This window comes from Brachypodium distachyon, chromosome 3 (genome assembly GCF_000005505.3).
Source record: "Brachypodium distachyon strain Bd21 chromosome 3, Brachypodium_distachyon_v3.0, whole genome shotgun sequence".
Taxonomy (NCBI): Eukaryota; Viridiplantae; Streptophyta; class Magnoliopsida; order Poales; family Poaceae; genus Brachypodium; species Brachypodium distachyon.
Window position 1 is genome coordinate 11,173,966 of NC_016133.3, and position 23,915 is coordinate 11,197,880.

The following is a 23,915-nucleotide window of genomic DNA, read 5'->3' on the forward strand; positions in this document are numbered from 1 at the left end:
TTTTCCTAGAGCCCGAAGGCCACCGGAGCACCCCGCGTGGCACCCGTCCAAGCCACACCGCCGCCGGAGCTCGCCGCCAGAACCCTAGACCGCCGGAGGTGAGCTCGGTGCTTCCTTGGCCGTTGGATCTGGGCCGACAGCCGAGATTAGAAGGTTTTGATCGAAGGGGTATCCTTCGATCTCGGCCGTTCATCGCACTTGAAATGAAATCCGACGGTCACGTTTTAATTAGACCCCGAACCAGTACCGACGAATCAGAGGATGCCACGTGGCATGTAATGAAATGTAAAAATTAATCTCGGACGAATTGAATGGTAAAATTGCAGAAAAACCCCTGTAACTTCAAACGCTCATAAGTTTTGAACCGTTTGGCCGTTTTGGACGAACTACACCTTTTTGGAATCCTCATGGCATGTAGAATCTTTTGGCACAGTTTGTTTTCGGTTTTGAACAACTAGAACAGGACAAATCAACGTATCTTTTGACAAAAATGAATAGATATCTACAATACATATAGTTAGCCCTTCAAGGAGGTGAGGGCTTTCCGAGTTCTTTTTCTTCTTTTTTTGCCAAAATAAATTAAGCTTCTAAGGTAGAAGGAGAATAGAACCGCTGGAGTTGGTCTGAGGAGAGGGTGAGCTACGTGATGCAGGGATGGATCCGGTACACGACCACAGGGAACAAGTAACATGGTGACCGTGACGAACGGGACGGGGCGGGGGACGTAGCGGCGATGAAAGTAAATGGGGACAAACACATTAAGTGGACCCCACTGGAGGGGGTGACGAACGCGGCGGGGCGGGGGTCGTAGTAAATGGGGACAACCACGTGAAGCGGACCCCACTGAAGCGGAACTGGGGCTTGGTGTGGCAAACGGAGGAGATCCTCACCGGCTAGGGGAAGTTCTTTGTATTGTCTCCGTCCCTGTCTTCACGTACCCGTTCAGTCCGAATACTCACGTGTAGTATGTTAGTGGTCAATGTTTAGAATCTTAGCTGCATGGATAACAACTACTGTCTCCGTTTCATAATTATTGTCTTAAACTTGTCCAAAAGTTCTAAAAAGCATCTAGATACATGTAATATTTCAATAAGAATTATGGAAGGGAGGAAGAATTTATGTGTCTTGTTGTTTTGGACCGGAAAATGACAGAAATTCCTTGAAAAAATGGCAGAAATTCCAGAACCAGAGAGATCCATCGATGAAAGACAAGAAGAGCTGCTGATTGGACGCTGACATGGGTGGTGCCAGACAAGCGAGCCGGGCCTACATGTCGTACACGTGTGTACAGCATCATACGGTCGTGCCGTCGCCGTCGCGCCACGTGGCAGCGGTGGCCTCCGTTAAATCCCGCGGGTATAAATTCGCGGGCTAATCCAAACATCCTTGGCGCTCTAAAACAATCTCATCCACTCCCGTCTTCTCCGTCTCCCCTGCCTGCCTATCCACTCCACACTCTCCCGGGCTGCTTCGCCAGCCATGGATCTCTCCTCCTCCCTCGCGACGCCGCAGGCCCTCCGCGGCGGCTCGCTGACGGGGCCTCTCGCCGCCCACGCCGCGCGCCGCCGCTCCGTCCAGCTCCTCCTCCGCCCGCGCCGGCCAACGGCCCGCTGCTCCGTCGACGCCGCCAAGTGAGTGCACCGCCAACCTGTAGGATGATCCTGCGCAGTTCATCTAGCGGGCGGGCCTCGTCCTGTAAGCGCTGCATGCGACGGCCGACGAGTGTAAATCGCGCGGTTCTGTTTTGCAATCCCCCACAGGCAGCAGGTGCAGGGGCCGCCGGCCGCGGTGACGGCGGAGGCGGAGGCGGAGGCGGCGCCAGGCAAGGAGTGCTTCGGGGTCTTCTGCACCACCTACGATCTCAAGGCGGTGAGTCGCCCTCGCTCGCCGCCACGTGTTTGTTGAAATGTTCGGCTTACGTACTCCCTCTGGCTTTGATTGGTGTGGTGCGTGCGTGCGTGCGCGCGGGGCTCTTGGAGAATTCCTCCCCAAGCGTTGCTGGTGCCGGGAGACTGCGATGTTGCGCCTGACCTATCGAATTCGTTTTTTCTCCGAATCGACGGAGAGAAGAAAGAAACTTCTTGGTCCGTGATCGACGTTGCTTCTTGAGGACTCGAATGATCGATCAGTGGATATGGATTGTCGTGGTGGTGTCACGGCAGACGTCATAAGATGGCTTAACATGGGGCCGATGGACGAAGGAGGAACCGGAGGAGTGAGAGCGTGATGTAAACCACGCACGGAGTAAGAACACACGGTGTTTACCCAGGTTCAGAGCCCTCTTGATGAGGTAAAGCTCCTATTCCTACTTTGGTGTATTAACCGAGATACTAAGGGCTACAATGGTGCTCCTTGAGCTGTTTTTTGAGAAAGAAGAAGGAGAAGTCCTAAATGGCTAAGTGAGGAACCCCTCTCACAGGAGGAGTGGAGCTTCTATTTATAGGCCAAAGGTGTCATAGTGACATGTGAACCAAAAGCTAACCCTAGCTACCACCGGGCCCACCAGGACGCCCCATGGTCCCCTCCGGATTGTCCGGGAGGGGACAATGCAGCTTTGTGCTTTTCATACTGCAGGCGGCGCGCACTGTAGCCATGCCCCGGCCTTCGTCATCTGTCCTTATATGGCGCGTCACTGTGCAGTCGCCCGGCACAGCGACGTGAGCAACGACTCTTTTCCGTCATAAAGGGGGCACTGCTTTACTTTGCGCCATGTGATCAGGATAGGACCGTTGGCGCATGCCGGCCTCAGCCGAGATGAGATAACTCGTACTTATTCTGCAATCACATAAGACAAGATAGATATGCCGGCATACCTTTGGTATGCCGGCCTGTTATTAAGTCGGCTCAAAGATGCCGGCGTACTTGCTTACGCCGGCTTTGCTCTTGCTATCCCGGCTAATATGTGTCGTCATGACCCTACCCGGGGTCATCCCCCTGACATGGATTGTTGGATCGATGTGCTCAGTGCTCAGCTACTGCAGAGCTGCTTGTACTAATGTGTGCTTTCTCCTGTCAAACTGAATGCAGGATGAGAAGACCAGGTCCTGGAAGAAACTAGTGAACGTTGCTGTGTCAGGTGCAGCCGGGATGATATCAAATCATCTGCTTTTCAAAGTAAGTAGTAGCATCTTGTAACGCCAAAACATGTTGACCTTTTATCTGACTGGATTTTTGCAGCTTGCCTCCGGTGAGGTTTTTGGACAGGACCAACCAATAGCACTCAAGTTATTGGGCTCCGAAAGATCGTTACAAGCACTAGAAGGTAGCTTCATTAGTCAACTTATTTGCCTTTTACTGACATTTGAGAAGCAACACCAGGTCACGTTAATTAGCTGCATAATTTAAATTCCAATGTTTTACTCCCAGGTATAGATGAATCACTGGGACCGCGCATGTATCTCCCGTCCCTTCTTCCTAATGCTTGCTTATAATCACAACCGCAGGTGTAGCTATGGAACTGGAGGATTCATTGTATCCCTTGTTAAGGGAAGTCAGCATTGGCATAGATCCTTATGTGGTCTTCGAAGATGCAGATTGGGCCCTTCTAATTGGGGCTAAACCCAGAGGCCCTGGAGTGGAGCGAGCTGCCTTACTAGATATCAATGGTCAAATCTTTGCTGAACAGGTTTCCTTCTGCATTCTTTTCCTTATTTCTTTGTCAAGTATACTGTCATAAAATTGTAAGAAATCCTCTCATAATAAGTAATTATTTTTTTGTAGAAAGCATTTCTCAAACTTAACTATCTGATTACTTACATGAAAGATGCACAATTATCTTGTGTAGTCAAGAACAAAAATACTGTGTTATCCCTTAGCATGAATCCTGCCAACAATCTTGAACAACCGCCCAGTATTAACACAAATGTGAGTGCACAAATGATCATGGAATAGTTGTATTGTTATGCACTGAAATTTTGAATTGTCTCAGGGGAAAGCACTTAACGCTGTGGCATCTCGGAATGTGAAAGTCATAGTTGTTGGAAACCCCTGTAACACTAAGTATGGACAGTTTTTGTGGTTGCTAACTGTGTTATTGATTTATCCTATTACCGTGCCTGACTTGTGGGTATATGCTGCATGTAGCGCATTGATTTGCTTGAAAAATGCCCCCAACCTACAAGCAAAGAACTTTCATGCACTGACAAGGTTGGATGAAAATAGAGCCAAGTGCCAGGTACTGCTGTCGAGAATCTTGATTATTTCTGATGCGTTTCTGTTATTTTATTTCACCAAAATGACATACTGAGTTGTCTTCCTCACAATATTTTTTCCAGCTAGCATTAAAAGCAGGTGTTTTTTATGACAAAGTATCGAATATGACTATTTGGGGGAACCATTCAACAACTCAGGTGAAGATCATGATTACAGATAACAAGACTGCTATGTCCATAGTACTTTGAAAGGCCATATCTTTACAGATGCATGTCTTGCTGATTGTTCATACTGATTTCCACTTGAGTAGGTTCCTGATTTCTTGAATGCCAAAATTGATGGGAAGCCAGTAAAAGAAGTCATCAAAGACACAAAGTGGCTAGAAGAAGACTTCACAGTAACTGTTCAAAAGGTACACACTGTTCATCATGTATCTGCAATTTATCCATCATTTAGGACAAATAAGGCAGTGCTAATTATGCAATTTTATGTTTATGCAGCGAGGAGGTGTGCTCATCCAAAAATGGGGCAGATCATCAGCTGCATCAACCGCTGTTTCCATCGTCGATGCTATGAGGTCCCTTGTAACTCCTACACCAGAAGGAGATTGGTTCTCTACAGGGGTAATTTTGCAGAGTATTTTTTGGATTTTTCCGTTGTTGTTTTGTTCGTTCTGTCGTGCCTCTGAAGCAAAAGGCAAATCATAGGTTTATACGACTGGAAACCCCTACGGCATAGCAGAGGACATCGTGTTCAGCATGCCATGCAGATCAAAGGTATAATTTCATACTGAGAAAATCCCCCTTTGTTTTTCTTCATGATACCATGGACACCACTGCAATTGGCACATGACATTTTGGTACAGGGTGATGGCGACTATGAACTAGTTAAAGATGTGGTAATGGACGATTTCCTCTGGGGCCGGATCAAGAAGGTACGAAGTCGTAAGAATTATCATTGACAGTACAGTGATAGATATAACACGTGCAGGTTCAAGTAACCGACCCTGCAATGACATTCTTGCAGAGTGAAGTTGAACTGATCGCTGAGAAAAGATGTGTCGCGCATCTTACAGGCGAGGTAAGCGACCATGAAGAACATTGTCTCGTGTTGCAAAATGCAAGGGTAATGTTGTTCACATGCAACCGAAATGAATTTGATGGAGCGTCTGTTGTTGGCAATGCAGGGTAATGCGTTTTGTGATCTTCCTGGAGACACCATGCTTCCTGGAGAGATGTAGGTGCTTCAACATGAAGACTTTCCGACATGATAAAGGAAGGATAGTTGAGAGAAACGACTGTTTGCAGATTGCAGCAGCTATTTATCTTCTGTATATCTAATAAGGATGCAGCAGACTTTGCTGTACAAAGATGATAATAATATAGAGCAAAATGTGGCGCTAATGACATCTCAAAGCCTTATTCATCAGTCTGCCGTACCATGCAGTGAACATCGGAGTCATTACCACCCATTTAAATTCTGCGACAATCATGTTGCAAACTTGTGAGGATAATATATTTACAGCTAAAAACTGGCCATTGGAACCAGGAACATGAACCGATAATAATGGCAGCATTACTGATTATTAAGCAATTCACGCGTACTAATTACTACTAATACTAATAGCACTGGAGGAATTCATACATACAACACTAGCTCTGGAGCTGCAAAACGGTACTGCCAGTGTTGCAGAACGTTCATGTCATGCAATGCACAATACATTTAGGCCAGCAGCAGGAGGTCCCCAGTTCTCTGCCTCAATACACATACTATTACCTAATGTCATGATATTTATACCAAATACCAGGTAAGGCCGGCACGCTACTTGCCGTAGATGCACAACCCCACCTCGCAGCTCACTAGGAGCATTATTGCCGACAAGAAGAAAAGACAAAAGCCACTCCTCAGCACCGCAGTTATGGTGTTGCAGCCGCCGCAGTGCATGCGGGTTCCAGGCTCAGAGCCTGTGGAGAACAGCAGCTCCATGTCTTCGCCCTTCTGGAAGGACCACTTGTCTTGTCGAGAAGCGACGGTTAGGCTTCCCTTTTCCATGCTGATTACTTCAGTAGACACACTGATGGTGTTAGGGTGTGCTCCAGAAATAGGAGCCAGGGATTTGCGAAGGTTGGGCGGGAACTCTGATGCAAAAGCATTGGGGCCGGTGATGGAATCCAACACCTTTACAAAATGGTTTACAATAGCGCCTCTCCTAGCAGGGGCATCTGTGGAACACAATACCAAAACTTGTCAATAATGTTCATTTACAGATACAGCCATCTAAGTTAACGAGCAGGAAATTAAACACCAGCCATTTGTCACGTTACCCTGATTAAGCAGGACTAAGCTAATTTTTTCTTGAAAAGAGCACAAAACGATCCAATACTCCAATCTTGCTTAATCAGGGTAAGTAAATACAACTGCGAACATTTCCCTCGGAGTAACAAAGATGGATTTTACTGGCACAAGAGGTAATCAAACATGCTCATTGTCTGCAAACCTCAATCAACGCTAAAGAGCAAAACAAGGAAAGCATATAGCTGGCCTATTGTACTTTTCCATAATAATCATATTACCTGGTAAATTACAATTTAACTGACTACCAGCTTCAGGTAACCTAGCAGATGACGGGGCACCAACTACAAAATTAGGTTCTAAAACCTTTTGAGTTGGACTATATGTATAGGTGGTATTGTTGACCTGTAAAAGTAGAAAATTGTGGGTGATCTCCAGTAAACACATCAATGATCTGCAAAAGGTTTCACAAGTTCATCTCGATGTAAATGATCGCATACCTCTTGGCTAAGGACTGGCCCATTAAAAAGATGGGAGCCACTACCAGCTGACTGCTGTCCAGAGCACATCATATCATTAAATAAGTTATCATCAATTGCATCGTAGTATGGCATACCATCATCCACCATGCCAATACCAGATAGATTCGTTACTGGGGAACCAAGAAATCCAGCAGACTGCCCAAAACCATCATTGAACATTGTGGAATCAAAGGGTGCATCATGGAACATCAGAAAATCATCCTCTGGCTGAACTGAATTTGTTAGAGAAGACTGTGGGACATCAGTGATAGTTGAGCCCAAAGGGGAGTCATCTTGCAGTGACTGCAACAACTGTTCCAACTCGTCTGGCTGGAAAATATGTTCACCAGTGATGGGAGGAGCCTCATTGTTAGCCCCATTTACATGCTCGAAGCTGTGAGGTGTTCTCCAGTCTGAACCACCAGAATCATTGCCTAACGGATACCCTAAATCCTTCAGCTCCATGAACGCATTACTGGGGCTAGAACTATTTAAAAGATCTCCACCATTGGCATTAGATAACATATTTCCATTCAGCATTAGGCTATTTTGTTCTCCAGGATCAACATGCTGAAGAAAATTAGAACCAAGATTTGGGTCATTCAAAATGTCCCCTGAATTTCCTTCTGCAACTTCAGAATGGTTGCTATTATTTGAACTGTCAGAAACTGGCAAAGCAACACCACCATTCTCATTTTGACCGCCGCAGTCCTGAAAAAGGGAAGACAGGATGTTAGAACGATATACTAGTGGGGTTAATTACATAAAGAAATGATCAGAGTAAAACGGGAAAAATCACCCATAAAACCTAATTACACACACACAAAGTATGATTTAGTCCTGTAAAGATAAATAGTATGCTCTTATTAGGTAGAACCAATATTTCTTACAAACACTATTATGTTCAAGAAATCATAGTTAAGAAAACATATTTAATCATCTCTGACATGAGGGCCTTGCTCATGTCAAACAGTTAAAGACAAAAAAACAACACAAAAATTCCAACCTTTTAATGCTCATAGACATGAATACTATGGCATTACGACTCTTGTGTGTCGTGATCTCATATGACTTGCTACCTAATCCTGGCAGAAATATGAAGATGTATGTCAAAAAGCCAATGCATGTCAGCATCCTTGCTAGACAGCATGGCATAGAAATTTGTCAATGTAAGTTACAACAAGCTAAACGCCAATGATGAAGGAAGTCGAGCATCCCTGTTCAGAGAAAGATATACACAACAACTCTGAACCAAGGTGACACAGAAGCCATGCTCAGTAATGTTTTGAACCTTGTTTTTCTTGACAAACATGCCAGCAATAGATTAGAGTGAAACTATGCACCATCAATTACCATCCCACAGATTGATGGGAAAATACACAAGTCAAAGATATAACAGATTATGTGATAGCATGATAGCATACATAGTGGCAAGATTGTACAATGTCTTTCCCCTCTGACCACGGCTAATACAAATGCACCCAACAAAAATCCCAATACTAGAAAAGGCAATCCAATTGGGCTACACAAACTCATGTACTAATAGATTATATTCGCCAAAGAAAAATGTGATCGACAAAATAAGGTGATCGGCTGCCTATCAAGCAGTATATAACCAAATACGGTAACAGGACGGTCAGGTTAAAATAAGGTATACAAATATATGGGATCAGTAGTATGTCAAAACTGAAGAATAAAGCTTTTCGTGTTTTTAAGACTGAATAGTGGCATATTTCAACATGTAGGTCAACAGTGTATGACAAAGGCTTCTTGCAATAAAGAAGATGTGTCCTGAACAGCTACATACATGCTCGAGCAAAATATGTACAATAGTATATCCTAACTGTTTGATAGGCTAATCAGTTTAGCAAAACAAGGGAAAACATGGACAATTGTGAGGAAATACATGTGTTCTTATCTTCAGATACAGAAGGCCAACAAATTAGTGCGAACTCAAATTAATCTATGTATAACTCAAACTGATTTTTATGCATTATAGCATCCGATACTCACTAGACACAGTTTCTACTAAAACAGCTGCGAGTAGAAAAACATGCGAGTCGCAGGTATACCTGAATGAGGTCACTCATCTGAAGATATCCTTTCTCCATAGCACCAGGAGCCTCACGCTCAGCATCGACGTCCGCATCTCCTTCCAGTGGCAGCAGACCAACATCATCGGCATCCCACTCCTCCTCAACGAAGGGAGCTCCGTACTGTGCTCCATTCTGTGGACCAGGGCCAGCTTTCTGGAAGATCCGGCATACCACAAATGAATCCTGTATACACACGTTTTGTAAATCAGCGTCTGCATATTGCATTGAAGCATTACTAGCACTAGAACACTAGAACAGAAAACACTGACTAGCAGTAAAACAGAACATTGACTAGCAGTAGAACAGACATTGACACCCCTGGTGACAGAAGATAGGAAACAGCACAATCCCCACTAGCTAGTTAGGGACACAGGTATGGATAAAACTACAAGTCGGCCACCAAACCCACAGGGGGGAGACAAGAACAAACCTGCGGGATCCCGGCGGCGCCGTCGCCCTCAAGGCGATACTCGTGCATGACCCAATTGGTGCGCTCGCCCTTGGGGGCGCGGCCGGAGTGGAAGACGAGTGTCTTCTTCATCCCAGCAACCATGGGGCCATGGCGGACCTCCCTGTCCTTTCCCGTGGTCTTCCAGTACCCGCCGGCGGTGGCGCGGTTGGTGCGGGCGCGGTTGGCGTGCTTGCGGTCGAGGCGGCTGAAGAAGTACCACTGGGAGTCGCGGCTGCGGAGGCGCGACCTGGCGGGGAGGTCCCATGGCTCGAGCTTGTAGAGGTCGACCTCGGCGATGGCGTCCACCTTGAGCGGGCGGCCCAGCACCTTGCGCTTGAGGTAGTAGGAGACGAGCTCCTCGTCGGTGGGGTGGAAGCGGAAGCCCGGGGCGAGCGAGGTGGGGTCGTCCGGCTCGGCCGCCGCCGCCGCCGCCGCTGCCGCCGGGGCGGAGGGGGACGAGGAGGAGGGAAGGGTCATGTACCTCGGCCTGCTAGGGTTCCGGAGGAGAAGGAGGAGAAGAGATTGGATGGGGGATTTGGATTGGGGAAAGTTTAGGATGGAGGAGTCTCCGGCTCCGGGAAGAAGGGATGGCTTGGGCTATAAGAAAGGGCAGGGGCTTTTTCGGAACACATCACGAAACGCCACAAGTAAAAATCGCAATAGAATACTCCCCGCTGGGCTCTTTTACGGCCCAGACCTTCTGTTTCTCTGAAATAGTAAATTCTTTCTTGGTCAGTCAAATCATTCAGCCGTTTTGGACATGAACAAAAAAAATATAACTCGTAAACTTAGAGTCTATTTGATTTGTGCTGGATGAAGCCCAATCAAATGTCGCCCCCCTAATTTGTAAACGGTTTGGCACGAATCTATGTGATATATAGATGTCCGTCTCGACACAGAGGCCGGAGGTATGATACTCTTTGGCTGTGTCGCTCGATATGATGTTGAGATCAATATAAGCTTCCATTTTAAAAAAAAATGTGATATACAGATGGAATTGTTCATGTTGAAAATCAAAATTTTGATAAGGAAGCAAACGAGAGCAAAGTAAAAGACATAAACTGCTCATTTGTGGCATGGCTAGTTTGGGCACCAACCGAACAAATCCTTAGCATGTACTAAAAAATTATGCCCAGCTCCACTAAAAGTCACCACATAGCAAGCCAAGCGTGGTAAGCTCTTCAGCTCGATAGAGTAACACTAGCTTGTCTTGTGAACCCTTTGTTTTTCAGCCCAAGGACCATAACCTCCCCAAGAATGTATTTATACGCCCTCCCGTTTTACGGTAAAAGGCTTGTCAGTTCTTTTTTCAGAATCAAAGGCTTATCAGGTTTTGTGGACACAAGATTTCAACAAGAATTTCACACATATTATGTATTTTTTGAGAAAATACAAGTCATCAATTTCGAGCATTTATATTTTTGGAAACTTGAATCTAGTGACATGCACCTAGACATACATGCATGGTATAATCCCCCAAAACTCTGACACGTTTCCACGGGGGCAGGCAATATGCAATGCAATCACCGATTTGCAAATGCGTAGCTTACGTGGGGTGCAGCCTCGCAATATTATGCCAGTGTATGTACTGTAGACCAAGACAAGACACAGCCTGGTACAGTAGACCAGTGACCCCCGCCAACCAGTAGAGCAGCGCCACGTGGATCGGGAGGGGCGACCGAGTCCACGCGGAAGTTTCCCGTGAGCAGCAGCAGAAGAAGCTCGCGAGCTGGCGCCCCTTGACCGTTGACATTTCAGGTCCATGAGGTGTCTCTGCTCAACCACGACTCCTACTCCTCTCACTGACGCATCGACTGACAGTCTGATCTCTACGTGCCGTCAGATCATTAGCCGGACCTTGCCATTGGTCGGAGAGTATACTTCAGGAAAAAGGAACTAGGGGTCGATCCAAGTGAGAGGATTCAGAGCCAAGTTTTCTCCTCTCAACTAGCTAGAGCTAGCACGTGCAATTGCAAGAGACGCTCCTCGCGAAACAATCTCCCGTCTCATATTAAGATTTTTTTTTAAAATTTGAGATAAGAAGTATGAAACGGAGTGAATAGATAATGTCAGCTCTCGCACATCATTATATTCAGTACATGTATAGCACCCGATGGAGCACTTGTAGACAAAAATTAAAAAAGAGGACTGTTTGTTTGTTTTTTTAGAAAAAATTACATTGGAACATATTGGAGCATATGTGAAATTTACACATATCGATGCTAGATATGTGAGGCTACCCGAGTTTTTTTTTTTGCTCTCCATCATATTTGCATGCTCGCCAAATTAAACACGAGTAGTACATTAGTTTGGCCGATATGATGGAGCATTCGAGCTAGCCTTGTGAATGACGGCAGCAAATTAAGATGAGCTTTGGTTGATTTGCTCCGTCAACTAGCTACGCGTACGGATCAGGCAGACAATTCAACCACACACAGCAAATTAATTAAGCAGAAAGGAGTACCAATTAGTAGTTTCATGGATCGATCCATCTCTCAAGTAGCTAAGCAAGCAGGCACTGTATTAGTTTAGTACGGAGTAGTATTTCATACGGTCAGAAGGATAGCTTAATTAGCTCTGCCGCTCACACACACACCCTGCCTTAATGATTGGAAAGCGATATGGATCAGTATATACTAATACTATACGTGCTAGCTTCCTGCAACGCGACATGCATGTAATATTAATTTGACTGATATGGATCGGGAGCCAACAACAACTTGAAATCGTTTACGTACGTCGCGTGCGTTAGTGCATGAGACAAGTCCAAGTCCAAACATACTATGCATATATGAGCTCATCGATTAGTTCACCATTTCCATGTGGGACAGCATTAATTGATTAACCCAACAGAGACAGACGACACTGATAGAGAAAGAGGAAGAAGGCGATCGAAGGAACTTGATTAGCAGCACGTGGTGATCGATGTGAACGGGGTTTCGGACAAAGAGTTGACAGTGCCATGCAGTGAGACCGGCGATAGGAAATACTCGTTCAACAAGAGATGTCTTGAGTTGTCAAAATTTGGATGTATCTAGACATAACTTAATTTATAGATAAATTCAAATTTAGTCAAAGTTAAGACATTTTTTGTTGGAATTCAAATTTGGTCAAAGTTAAGACATTCTTTATTGGACGTAGGGAGTACTAAAAATATTGATTCATCAACGAAAAATGTCAACAGCTTCGTGGATGTCGTCGCACCAGCCAATCAGCTGTCATTCCATCGATCGCTTTGCCACGACCCAGCCATTTTTCTAGTTCTGTTTAGTTAAACCTATTCGTCAAAGGGTACCTTCCTTCTTTCTCATCCACTTTTCTACCGTCTTCGCCAATTTTAGGAGTATTTATACTTTCATTTGTTGTCTAAGCTAGGTAATTTTGTGACGTCGTTTGACTTGCTCGGTCCAATTTGCTCCACGACTTTGACCCGGCAATTAACTAACACCCACGACACTACCAAGAACAGTTGCTCTATGCTCGGGACGAGTGTGCATATAAATCCCTCTTTTGTTTGAAACTTAGAAGATTAAAATCATACTTTATGTTTTTTTAGAGAGACTTTAATTTTATGTAGTTACTAGAGTATGTCTCAACCAATGCATGATTCAATTGGGCCGGGCAATGCATATATCCTTCCTCCTGTTTATAGGCCCTAAGAGATTCACTGTTGGTGCACTACTTTCCCTGCGCTCCTGCAGGTTTGTTCGGCCCAAGTGTTTTTTTTCTGTGACAGGCCCAACAATTGCTTACAGGCCGCCGGGTGAGGAAAAAGTTCCCGACCGGCCCACCTTCTGGCTCATCTTCAGTTGTTGTTGATTTGTCGTTTTGTCTTTTGAAGCAATCTGATCAGTCTTTTGTTTGCCAGAATCTGATAAGTCTTTTAATTGGTGTTGCATGCACTTACAGAAACGAAATGTATAAAAGTGGTAAAAATATGAAATGTATAAATATGATAGAGAACCTTTCTATGTTTGATCTATTCGTGTGATTTATAATTAATCCTACGTTCCAAAGAGCCTCTAAACTAATCCTATCAATTAGACATGAAATTTTTCCTTTGCGGATGACTCTGCATAAATTGCTAATTAAGTTGATTAGAGATACAAACGGACCGGAGAATGGGCCACTTCTAGGTCAATTCTCAAATCTTCTGTTCAAGTTTGAGCAAACTTGGAATACAAGATTTGAGAATTGAACTACAAGTGGGCCCTTTTCCGGTAACCTCTTTGCATCCGTAAAGTTGATGCACATGCACTGAATTTATAAACAACGGCATGGAGGAACATATAGGGTTTAGGGCATGTGTGGTCACATATGAACATGAAAGTTATAAATTTGGAAAACTCTGCGTAAAAGTAGAGAGACGATAAAATGAATTCTTATATTCTCTCCGTCCCAAAATAAGTGATGTGGTCGCGTCACTAATTTTGGGATGGAGAGAGTAAAACCCATGCTTGTTGTTATACTCTAAAGAGTAAAATACACCACTAGTCCATAAACTCAGCAAAAATGAACACTTTAGTCAATGAATTCGGAAAACGCACACTTAAACTTCTAAATTGGGACTATTGTGTCACTTTAGTCCAAAAACAGTTCGGCGAGGCTTAAACACGCCATGTGGCCGCCACGCTGGCCTCGGCCAGGACCGCGGGCTGCTATTCGATTTTCTTAGGGGTTTTTTTGGCAAAATCACCATGCCCGAGTCGCCCGCGAGGGGCAAGGCGGCCGCGCCGACAGGGATCCTGGGGTCCTGAGAACCACGCCGTTACCGCCGCCGTCTCGCCTAAGGTTGCTATCAAGTCCACAACGCTCAATTTTGACCAGAGGACGCCGATGAAGGGGTCGCCGAAACCGACATGGCGGCCACGTGGCGTGTTTAAGCCTCGCCGAACCTTTTTTTGACTAAAGTGACACAGTAGTCCTAGTTTAGAGGTTTAAGTGTCCGTTTTTTGAGTTCGTGGACTAGAATGTTCATTTTTGCCGAGTTCACGAACTAGTAGTGTATTTTACTCTATTCTAAAACCCATGTACATTATAAGTTCTGAAAGAATACTGTCAATTACTTAAGCACATGCATATTATCCAGACTCCGGAGTATATCCAAGGGAACTCGATCGATGTCCTCTATTATATTAGCTCGGAGTAACAAAACCAAAAGACTCGAGATGCAGCTAATTAAAATGCAGCAGATTACCATGTTGCCAAATGGCCAATTTAAACATATTTGATGCGTCAGAGACCTCGTGTGACCATATACATGTCCGACGCTTCACCTTTGCTGAGCATCAGCAACCGCAAGAACCCGTGATCTTATATCCTTCGAGTAGTTGTCTGGCACTTATTGGTAAAAAGCATCAGAAGATGTTGTGGGTTACACCGCTGACTCTTCTCGCGTGAAAATGCGTCAACGGTCTAGCAACCTATATATATCCCCGTCCTGCCTTATCCTCTACTCAGAAAATAACAATTGCCAGAGCGATTGAAAACCAAAAAAAAAACTCTCGTGAAATTTCCTTGAATCTTTCTTCATGAGTCGTAGTGGATTCACCGATGAAGGGGGTGAATCAATTATGTCGTGGCTTAGGGACTCCGTTTCTTGCACCACCTTCTTCGTCGACCATGACTTAGATCATCTCCTTGAAGATGATCCTGAGTACCTCCTGTGCATTGACGAAGGTAGGATGGTGGAGGTAACTCAAGTGTCAAGGTTGCAAGCCATGGTAGAGGAAGAAAAGAAGGTGAACAACAGATGAGAGGCTCAAACTAGAGTTCGAGCTTGTATTCTAGGATGGGATGATAGAAGATCTCGAAAGAGATCTACAAGAAGTGAAGAAACTGAGTGAAAATCTCAAAGTTCAGTTAGAAGAGCAGTCTAACTTTTTTTTTTGGCTTGTGTTAGCATTGCAACAATATTAGCTGCCGTTTTGATGTGTGTTTATTCTTAGATGTAGCGAGCTTTCAATGAATTAGCAACTACGCATATGTAAAAAAACACAGTTTACAACAATCTCTGACGTGCACAAGAACAAGAAGTCAGTGTAGCAACATAAGAATACTGACGAAGCGACGTAAGGAAGAGTCAGATAATTACCCACGAACACAGTTGACGTGCAGAAACAAGTGTGAGAGAAGTTAGAGACTCCTCTGACGCTTCGGAAGTAAGAAGCGTCAGAACGCGTTCCCGGCCGGAGTACGTGTCAGAAATATCTTGTCGCCGTGTTCTCCTGGATGCTACCTGTGAGACGCTTTATAAGGAGCATCAGAGATAGGTTCCTTCTCTGACATGTTTTATTTTTGCGTCGGCGGTGAACTTGCAGGCGTACAAATTTTGTAGTAGTGCCACATGGCCGTCGATACCTTGAATGCCTGTTGAACTAATTTGTAAAGATTGAATATTAGTTCCCTTTCATGAGGTGAAGTAATTTCTAAAGATTGAAATTATATCCAATCTTTAGAGATTACCAAAATTAATGCTGGAACGGAAATTTATTTGAAGACATAAATGACCCAGAACGAAGGTAGGTGAAATATTTCCTATAAATACATGTGTTATGATAAATCGACCCCCAAGTTAAGAATTAGCCATGTCGCAAGATCATTTTCATTGTGTCATCGATCCTGATATTATCCCTGCTCGTGTCTTCCAGTAAGAATAGCATACTGAATCGCTTTTTCTTTCCATATAAGGATTATGTGCGGTTATATCAAATCAAAAGATCTTTCTTTCGTTTGTGTAGATGGGTTCAAGGAAAACGTGATGATACCAGCACCACGATCCCTCGTAGTGAATCTATTACTTGTATTCCGTGGTGCCACTACGCCGGTGCTCAAGGTTCCTCCTGCAAGGATGGTGCATGTGTGTCGGCACTGCAGGCGGCGTGTGATGGGTTCTACTTGATTAGTTCCTTTGTATCAGATGAGTTGGATACAATAGTGAATGATTAGTGAAGTCCGCTGTTATATCCGTGACAACTAGCTATGATTAAATTCTAGATTTGAAATTATGGTGTCACATTGATGCAACCATTCTTTCAATGAGATTTGACGATTCGGTCTCAGCGAGGTGCCTCGAATATGTTTCAAAGAAATGAGTAATATGATAATGTGAATAAACTAATTTTTCCTTAATAGTTCTCTAACTTATATTTAGAGCAAGAGAGAAAGAATAGAATCTTCAATCAGACTGCCCGCTCTTCTACTTCGGTCTTCTCCCTCATCGCGTAGTAGCTGAGCCTCTGGAGGATTGCTGGTATAAATTCAAATTTGAGTAAAATGTGAAAGCTCCTGCTTGAAAACTGAGCAAATAGTTAAAATGCATGTTGTTCAGAGCATCAGTCTGCCGAATTAGTTGCATGTCGTCTGATTGTCTGAAGGCCAGGAATCCATCCAGAACCCAAAACACTCATTAAGAGCATGGGCTCAATCTCCCACTGCAGTTTCCTGGTAAATGGGCTGAATTACAATATAGGCTAGGCCAGCCTTCAAGACATGCTCGTGACTTCAATCTCCTTGTCTCTCCTCATCATGGATACGGCCTGGACCCAACTCCAATCTTGATTGCTTTTCAAGTGCATAATAATTTTCTTTAAACAAGAGTCACGGACTTGTTATGCTCCAATTTGCTTGCCAACATGTGGAATGTTCATGATGTCTGCGCTGTTTGAATGGGGGTTTATAATTTTGAGGTAAAACCAGGTTCATCCTTCATCTGAAATCAGGATAGCAAGCAAATGTAAACTTACAATTCAGACATTTAAAAAAGGAGGAAATCCTTGTGTTGCTGCAAAATTTTGATCATGGAGCACTATGTTTTATGCTCTTAGATGTTCCAGAAATGAGTACCTAGCATGTCTGTTGTCTTGGTTTTGTCAGGATCTCATATGACCTCAAAGACTAAAATCTGAATCCTCTGTATCTTGTCAATGAGATATTCAGTTTTATGATAAGTTGCCCATGGAAATAAATGTGAACCTGCTCCTGGTTCAACAGAACACATTTTCCAAAAAAAAATCTCGCAATACGAAGCATTAGCAGGGGAATTCCCTGTAAAAAGAAACATTATCAATGGGTAATTTCCGCAATCTGCATTCATTCATCCACAACACTGTCTGATACAGATCTTACACAAGTTCCTCAGATCCTAGCAATGGCATCCGACAAAATCTGCGATCCATTTCTACAAAATTAATTGATACAAACAGAGTTTACAGCGTTAAGCTTTGGAAGTCCCATCCTCCTTATTCAATTGCAATTGCACTGCACACTTACTTAAGCTTGGATGGATCAGCAGGCATTCAGGCATCGTCGTTGTGAATTGTACTCTCTTTCCAATTTTCCATTGTTAGTTGAGTAAAATATGCTTGGAAACTGAGCAAATAGTTATGCATGTTGTTCAGAGCATCAGACTGCCGAACTAGTTCAGTCACTATGTGCATCCTTGTTGCTATCCTCTAAAACTAAAAACCCATGCACAGACTAGCGAATATATGCATCAGTAAATTATAAGATCTGAGAAGATGGCTGTGAATTACTATCAACAATTGCATATTAGTTGGTCCTCCTAAGCACATGCAATTAAGTCTTCATGACAACAGAGATAACTTTACCTGATATGCATAAATCATCAGAGAATTAAAGCCCTAACTAATTTCAATTCCATCACATTATTCCATGCAAGCATGCTGTAATATATACACAGATAAATTGTGGGCAGTACAAGTACTACTACTCACATATATATGCACGATGCTGATCGATCGATCATGTAATGGAGGAGCCGGCGCCGCCGTTGTTGGTGCAGTTTCCGAGCAGCTGTTCGGAGGACGCAGACGAGGATCGATCAATATATTGTACGTTGATCTCTGGCGGCGGCGGCGACGGAGTGGTGGCCAGCGAAGGTGGAGACGTGGCCTGCGAGCTTGTCCTTCCGCGAGAAGGTGGTGCCGCAGGAGCAGAGCCAGCGGCTGTGGCCGCAGTGCTTCTCGTGGGTGCGGAGGTCGGAAAGCACGGAGAAGTGCTTCCGGCCGCAGCGGTTGCAGACGTACATCTTTGGGCAGTGGCTCCGCTTGTAGTGGTTCTTGGCGCAGATCACCGAACTGAGCGGCGTGAACCGCACATGCCGCATGTTCCGTCGGCACCCCTCCTGCGGGCACGAGAACTTGCTGCTGTTGCTCGCCGGCGAGGAGGATGGCATCGAGAGGGGGCTGGCAAGGGCCGCCTTGGACTTGTACTGGTCGCCGTGGGCGCGCGAGTTGGCTTCCCGCTTGAACCCTTTGCCGCACACCTGGCAATAGTCCGTGTACTTGGCCAGCAGCTCCGCCGCGTCCAGCTCGATGATCGTCGTAGCCGTTGTGCTCGTGCCTGATCCCGGCGATGCCGCTTCTTGTTGCACCACGTCCGTTGCCGCTTCTTGTTGCGCCACCGCCACCGCCACCGCCGGTGGCTTGCCAAATGTGCCGTCATCGTCGTAGAAGCCACTGTGCTGCTGCTGCATCATGTCCGCTTCATGGTCCTCCATTGCCTGCAGCTGATGGTCGCTGCAGCCAGCTGTCCTGCACCTGCAGAGCTGCATTGGTGCGGATGTGGTGGCCGCGCCGGCGGCACCGCAGAGGTGCTGGAAGGCGTACATCATGGAGGAGGAGGAGGCGACGATCTCCTGGACGATGGCTCCGGCGTCGGCCACCACCACAGGGTCCACGTCACCGCGGCTGTGGACGACAAGGCCGACGAGCGGGTGCAGCAGCTGCACCTTTTCCCTAGCACCGTCAGGTTATACAGCAGCGTGTGGCAGTGCGCATTGCCGCACCTCAGTATGTTGTTCTGAAGCGACCGCCCCCGTACACGGGTTCGATCTCTGTGCTTTTAGTGCTAGTTCCTGGATTGACTCACTAGCACACACAGTTTCAAGATGTAATATCATAAAACAAAGATCTCAATATTACAGTGCATCATTCAAAATTTAAAAGTACTTACAAATTCGGATAACCTCATGGATTAGCTGGAAATAAAACAATTGTTCAATAGCGGAAAACGGGAGATAGAAGGGCTACATCAACATCATGGTGAGAGCGTGTTGGAATATAGGCCCATAACCTAAAGAATCAGAACGTACTCTTGCTCTTCGTCGGAGCTTCCTGCATCATTAAACGATGCAGCCATTAGGATCAATACATTGAATGTATTAGCAAGATTACTAGGAGTTATATCAGAACCTACCAAGTATATACATTATGTGGCAAGGTGGGGTTCAAGGCTATTTGCATAAAAGCTTAGTTGTTTAATTCTATCATTTTAATCAAATAATTTTATCACTATTGGACATGGGGTAGACACACACCCATGCTCCTATTAAACTAAGGACATTGAGTAAACACATCAATGCTCCTAAACCCAAGTTCAAACCATTTATTTTATTAAGAAATTAGAATGAGTGAGACTTTCCTTACAGCTCTACATCCAGTTGCTCGTAATTGTCCATAACCGGGGACATGGCTAAGTACTTAGTTTTGACGCTCTCGAGAGTTTGTACACATTCCCCACAAAAAACCGACGGGTTAATCCCTTGCTGTCCTCAGGGTAGAGTAGCAACGGCGTCGATTACGAGATTTTCAGAGGTAATTCCCTAAACCACGAGAGAATCACGCTCCCCCTACACATGCTACCTCAGTACAATTCCTCGAGTCTAGGTTCATACAACATACTCTTGTCTCGTCAGAGCCCATTTAGCATTGTGGTTGTACTGGAAGCTCCTAAGTAGGAAACTAGTTCAGTCTCGGTTACCCCAGGTGGTATTCCACATTTGCAATGCAAGCGCTCCCCGAATCCACGGGGAGACGTCCATGGACGATCCCTCCCTGAATCCACGGGAAGTCGACTCAGAGGGGTCCATAGAATGGACCTGACGCCGCATAACCTCAAAATCCTCAAAGCCGCGCACCCAGGATGGTTCATTGAATTAATTGTTTTGCCTTACTCTAATAAAACATTTCATTTCTCCATAGGCATAACAATATCATAATGTAGTAATTTCCCCCACGATACTACCATAGCCTAGCATTCAACTACAATCGATGGCAATTTGGTAGCAAGGTAGTGGCAAGGGTAAACTATACTACCTGGGATTTATAACTAGTATAGAGGTACAATTAATATTCCTAATGCAACTAATAAAACAACTAGTGCATAGTAAAAATACTTGGGAGATGATCAAAGTCAACTTGCCTTGTCCAAGGTTGTGGTAGCTCTCGCACTCTTCGCAACAACAAACCTCACAATCCATACAATCTAAAATAAAAGGAAACACACACACAATAAACATGCTATTCAATACAAAAACATGCTATGATGCAATTGTCATGATGATGCACTCTTAGGTTGGTTCTAAATGCAACATGTTTAGTTTCTGTTTTGAAAAGCTTCACAAAAGAATTGGACAGATTATACAATAATAAAGAGGAATTAATTTGTATGAAACAAAGATGAGCTTTAAATAAAGGCTTATTTGATTTTTGTAAAGCTTGGAGCAAGATTAAACTTGTGTGGCAATATTATTTACCAAAATAATTTCCTCTCTGGTCCTAATGGACAGAGGGTATACTCAAATATTTTTCAACAAGCTAACATGCTCAAAACTAGTTTGAAATAATTCATTTGAATATTAAACCATAATTAAGCATTCTGTAATTTGCTTCTGGTAAAGTTGTTCAAAGTCAAAATTAAACTACGCCAAAAGATTCTACAAGTTGTGAGTATTCCAGAAAGGTATAAAACTTCAAATTTGGTCAAACGGTTAAAAAATTATGATGATTAGAAGTTCCAGGGGCTTTTCTGCAAAGTTACCATTTATTTCGGCCGAGAAATAAGTTTTAATTTTATACGGGACACGTGGCGCTATCTTCCTGGCCGGTACCAGCTCAGTAAGTGTTCTAATCTCAGCCATTCAAATGAGATCCGACGGCAGAGGGGGTTTTGGGGCTTACCGGCAGCGGCGACGGGGAGCGGCGGCACGGCGTTTCCGGCAACTCTTCAGGCTCGGGAAGCAGTGGGGCGGACGCGGCTCGGCGAGGCGAGTTCGGTGGTGGCGGCGGCTTCCCTCAGGAGCGACGGACGTGTCGCCTAGGACGACCGAAGAACAGCGGCCGGCGGTAGAGCTCGGGCAGACGACGACGAGGGGCTGCGGGGCTCCAAAGACAAAACGAATCGCGTCACAAGCTGCGCAAGGAGGAGGGGAGGAGAAAGAAGTGGAAGGCGGCGCGAGGGGCTCACCAGAACGACGGCGGCGGCGCGAAAACGGCGGTGACAGAAGGTGTTCTCCGACGAGAAATTTTGGCGAGGTGCGAGCGCAATCGGGCGAGGGAGTTTGGGGAAAAGAGAGAGGGGGGTATGGGCTTCGGGGTGACGCGCACAGAGTAGGGGATGGGGCTTCGTGCGCGGAGAAATCGCAGCGTGGCGTCGTGAGCGTCGCGGCTGGGGAAAGCGGGCGGCGGTTGGAGGAAGACGGATCTGACAAGTGGGCCCTGCTCGTCAGCGGCTGGAGGCGGTTCGCACGCGGCTGGGCTGGGCCGGCTCGGTCTGCCGCAGGCCGGCTCGGTCGGGCGCGGGGTAAGTGGGCCGGTTCGGCCCATTTGGCGGGGCCGGCCGCGGTTTCTTTTTTTTTTCTTTTCTTTTTTTCTTTTTCTATTTTCTGTTTTTGAATACCAAATTTGATTCAAAGCTCCAAATCAAACCAAATAAATTGCAACTAAATTTGTGAAATCATATTTTCATATGATTCAACTTTTGGGACAAGAATTCCCTCAAAATAAAATATTTTTAAAAAAAATACTTTTACCTATGGATTAGCCTTTAGGGCCTTTTAACTATCAAATTAATTTGTTTTTCAAAACAAATTCAAAAGCCAAAATATGGGATAACTTTATATATGCATTAAACCGTTTTTTATGCCAAAACCCTCATGGGTTAAAATGCAATTAATCAAAAGCAACAAAAAAGGACCAAAATCAAATAAAAACATTTTTGTAATAAGGTTTTCTAGGTTAACTTTGGGGTTTTAAATGTGATTAAATGCCAAGGTGCTATGATGCTTATGAGATGCAATGCATATGAAGAGTTTTGAAAATTTGGGATGTTACATGTTCTACTTCATCAGTGCCGGAAAAGACCAAATGGATCACCCTCAGACATGATATCATCAGAGTATTCTTCATCCATTGGCATATCCTCTTCCCACGGCTCATAGTTGTTCTCTTCCTTGCCCTCTTGCTCAATACTATCCTCATGTGCCTATAAAAGAAATTATATACATAAATGAGTACACAACTGTCCGCGAAAACATATTAATTTTGAAAAATGACAACGATGTTGTACGCATAAAGATTGACGAGTACAAGCTGTCCACGAAAGATATTGATTTTGGCAAATGGCAACGATGTTGTATGCATAAAAATTAAGATGTTGTCCACTGCATACATTAAACATACAAGTCTACATGTGCACCACCACTAGCATATGTATACATCAACATTTCTCAAACCTACTCCAATACAAGCTAACATGGTGTCGACTGCGTACATATAACATACATGATAAATCTCCAAAATATCTGACCTCTTGTTCCATAGCCGTCGTTGAAGCATCAGCACCGCCGGTCCTTGAGCCGGATGCCGACCGAGCGAGGAGGAGCAGGACCCCTGCGTTGCTGTGGCTGCTCGTCGGCGAGGACAATCGCTGGGTTCGCCCTCGAGCGAACCTTGCCGTCGCCTTCTTCGGCCCCACTGCCGGCGCCTTCTTCCCCACCGTCTTCTTCAACTTCACCCGCATTAGCGCCGAGAGGCCTGCGCTCCTTCTTGTCCTTGGCGGCGGGGGGCTTCTCCATGGCGGCGGTCGGCGGCGCAGCCGCGCAGCGGGGGCCGCGGGTTCGTCTACTCAGCGGGTTGGCAAGCTGCGTCGGCGGCGGGGGGTCGCTGGATGGCGAGCCGCGGCGGCCCGGCGAGTTGCGGCGGCGGCGCGGGCTCGGCGACGGGATCGGGGTAGGAGGATGGAGTCGAGGACTGAAGGCCGAAGTGGGCAGAGGAAATCCTAATCGGCCGTAGCCTAGTTCGGCTGGGCCGTTTAACAGTGGCCCAAAACGCATTTCGGCCCGGGAACTCGCGAGCTGGACCGAGCCGAGGCTGGCTCGGCCCGCATGGTGAGACAGCTGTTGCTGGAAGTATGTGCTTGCAGTCTTTGCATCATCGCCCCCCGAGAACATTTGCTACCGGCAGCAGCTAATTGCCCCTCTCTATCCTGGCTGCATTCTCTCTAAAAAAAATTAATCTATCCTGGCTGCAAGCTAGCAACTACATGTAATGTAATCTGCATATGATCTACACGAATTAACGAAGAACTCGATGAAGAAGAATA

General features: G+C 45.3%; 4 protein-coding genes across 5 annotated transcripts; 1 reads left to right on the forward strand and 3 right to left on the reverse strand.

Annotated features, from left to right (window-relative positions):
- The first annotated feature begins 1,386 nt into the window (after nucleotides 1–1,386).
- On the forward strand, nucleotides 1,387–5,580 carry LOC100837587 (malate dehydrogenase [NADP], chloroplastic). Its single transcript, XM_003573165.3, has 14 exons — nucleotides 1,387–1,631; nucleotides 1,761–1,869; nucleotides 3,028–3,114; nucleotides 3,178–3,262; nucleotides 3,444–3,625; nucleotides 3,929–3,999; nucleotides 4,084–4,174; nucleotides 4,275–4,349; nucleotides 4,463–4,564; nucleotides 4,653–4,775; nucleotides 4,860–4,928; nucleotides 5,018–5,086; nucleotides 5,179–5,232; nucleotides 5,339–5,580. Exons 1-14 carry the CDS (start codon nucleotides 1,480–1,482, stop codon nucleotides 5,390–5,392), a joined length of 1,323 nt encoding a protein of 440 aa, XP_003573213.1. The 5' UTR covers nucleotides 1,387–1,479; the 3' UTR covers nucleotides 5,393–5,580.
- Nucleotides 5,581–5,623: 43 nt separating this feature from the next.
- On the reverse strand, nucleotides 5,624–10,137 carry LOC100837899 (NAC domain-containing protein 53). The gene is made up of 5 exons (XM_003573166.4): nucleotides 9,492–10,137; nucleotides 9,038–9,244; nucleotides 6,945–7,676; nucleotides 6,726–6,849; nucleotides 5,624–6,374 (listed from the first exon to the last, which is right to left on the reverse strand). Exons 1-5 carry the CDS (start codon nucleotides 9,987–9,989, stop codon nucleotides 5,974–5,976), a joined length of 1,962 nt encoding a protein of 653 aa, XP_003573214.1. The 5' UTR covers nucleotides 9,990–10,137; the 3' UTR covers nucleotides 5,624–5,973.
- A 7,901-nt stretch (nucleotides 10,138–18,038) lies between these two features.
- On the reverse strand, nucleotides 18,039–19,616 carry LOC112268506 (protein SENSITIVE TO PROTON RHIZOTOXICITY 2-like). The gene is given in 3 exon segments (XM_024460450.1): nucleotides 18,039–18,371; nucleotides 18,373–19,402; nucleotides 19,488–19,616. Coding segments are annotated over 2 exon segments (870 nt in total). The 5' UTR covers nucleotides 19,147–19,402; nucleotides 19,488–19,616; the 3' UTR covers nucleotides 18,039–18,275.
- On the reverse strand, nucleotides 19,431–23,564 carry LOC104583514. 2 transcript variants are annotated; one of them, XM_024460452.1, is made up of 4 exons: nucleotides 23,121–23,564; nucleotides 22,646–22,796; nucleotides 20,736–20,798; nucleotides 19,431–19,648 (listed from the first exon to the last, which is right to left on the reverse strand). In XM_024460452.1, the coding sequence occupies exons 1-4, from the start codon at nucleotides 23,147–23,149 to the stop codon at nucleotides 19,616–19,618; spliced, it is 276 nt and encodes a 91-aa protein (XP_024316220.1). In that variant the 5' UTR covers nucleotides 23,150–23,564; the 3' UTR covers nucleotides 19,431–19,615. The 2 variants fall into 2 exon arrangements, with proteins under 2 accessions (XP_024316220.1, XP_024316219.1); XM_024460451.1 differs by lacking the exons at nucleotides 19,431–19,648; nucleotides 20,736–20,798 and having other exon boundaries at nucleotides 22,555–22,796.
- Between the last annotated feature and the right edge of the window lie 351 nt (nucleotides 23,565–23,915).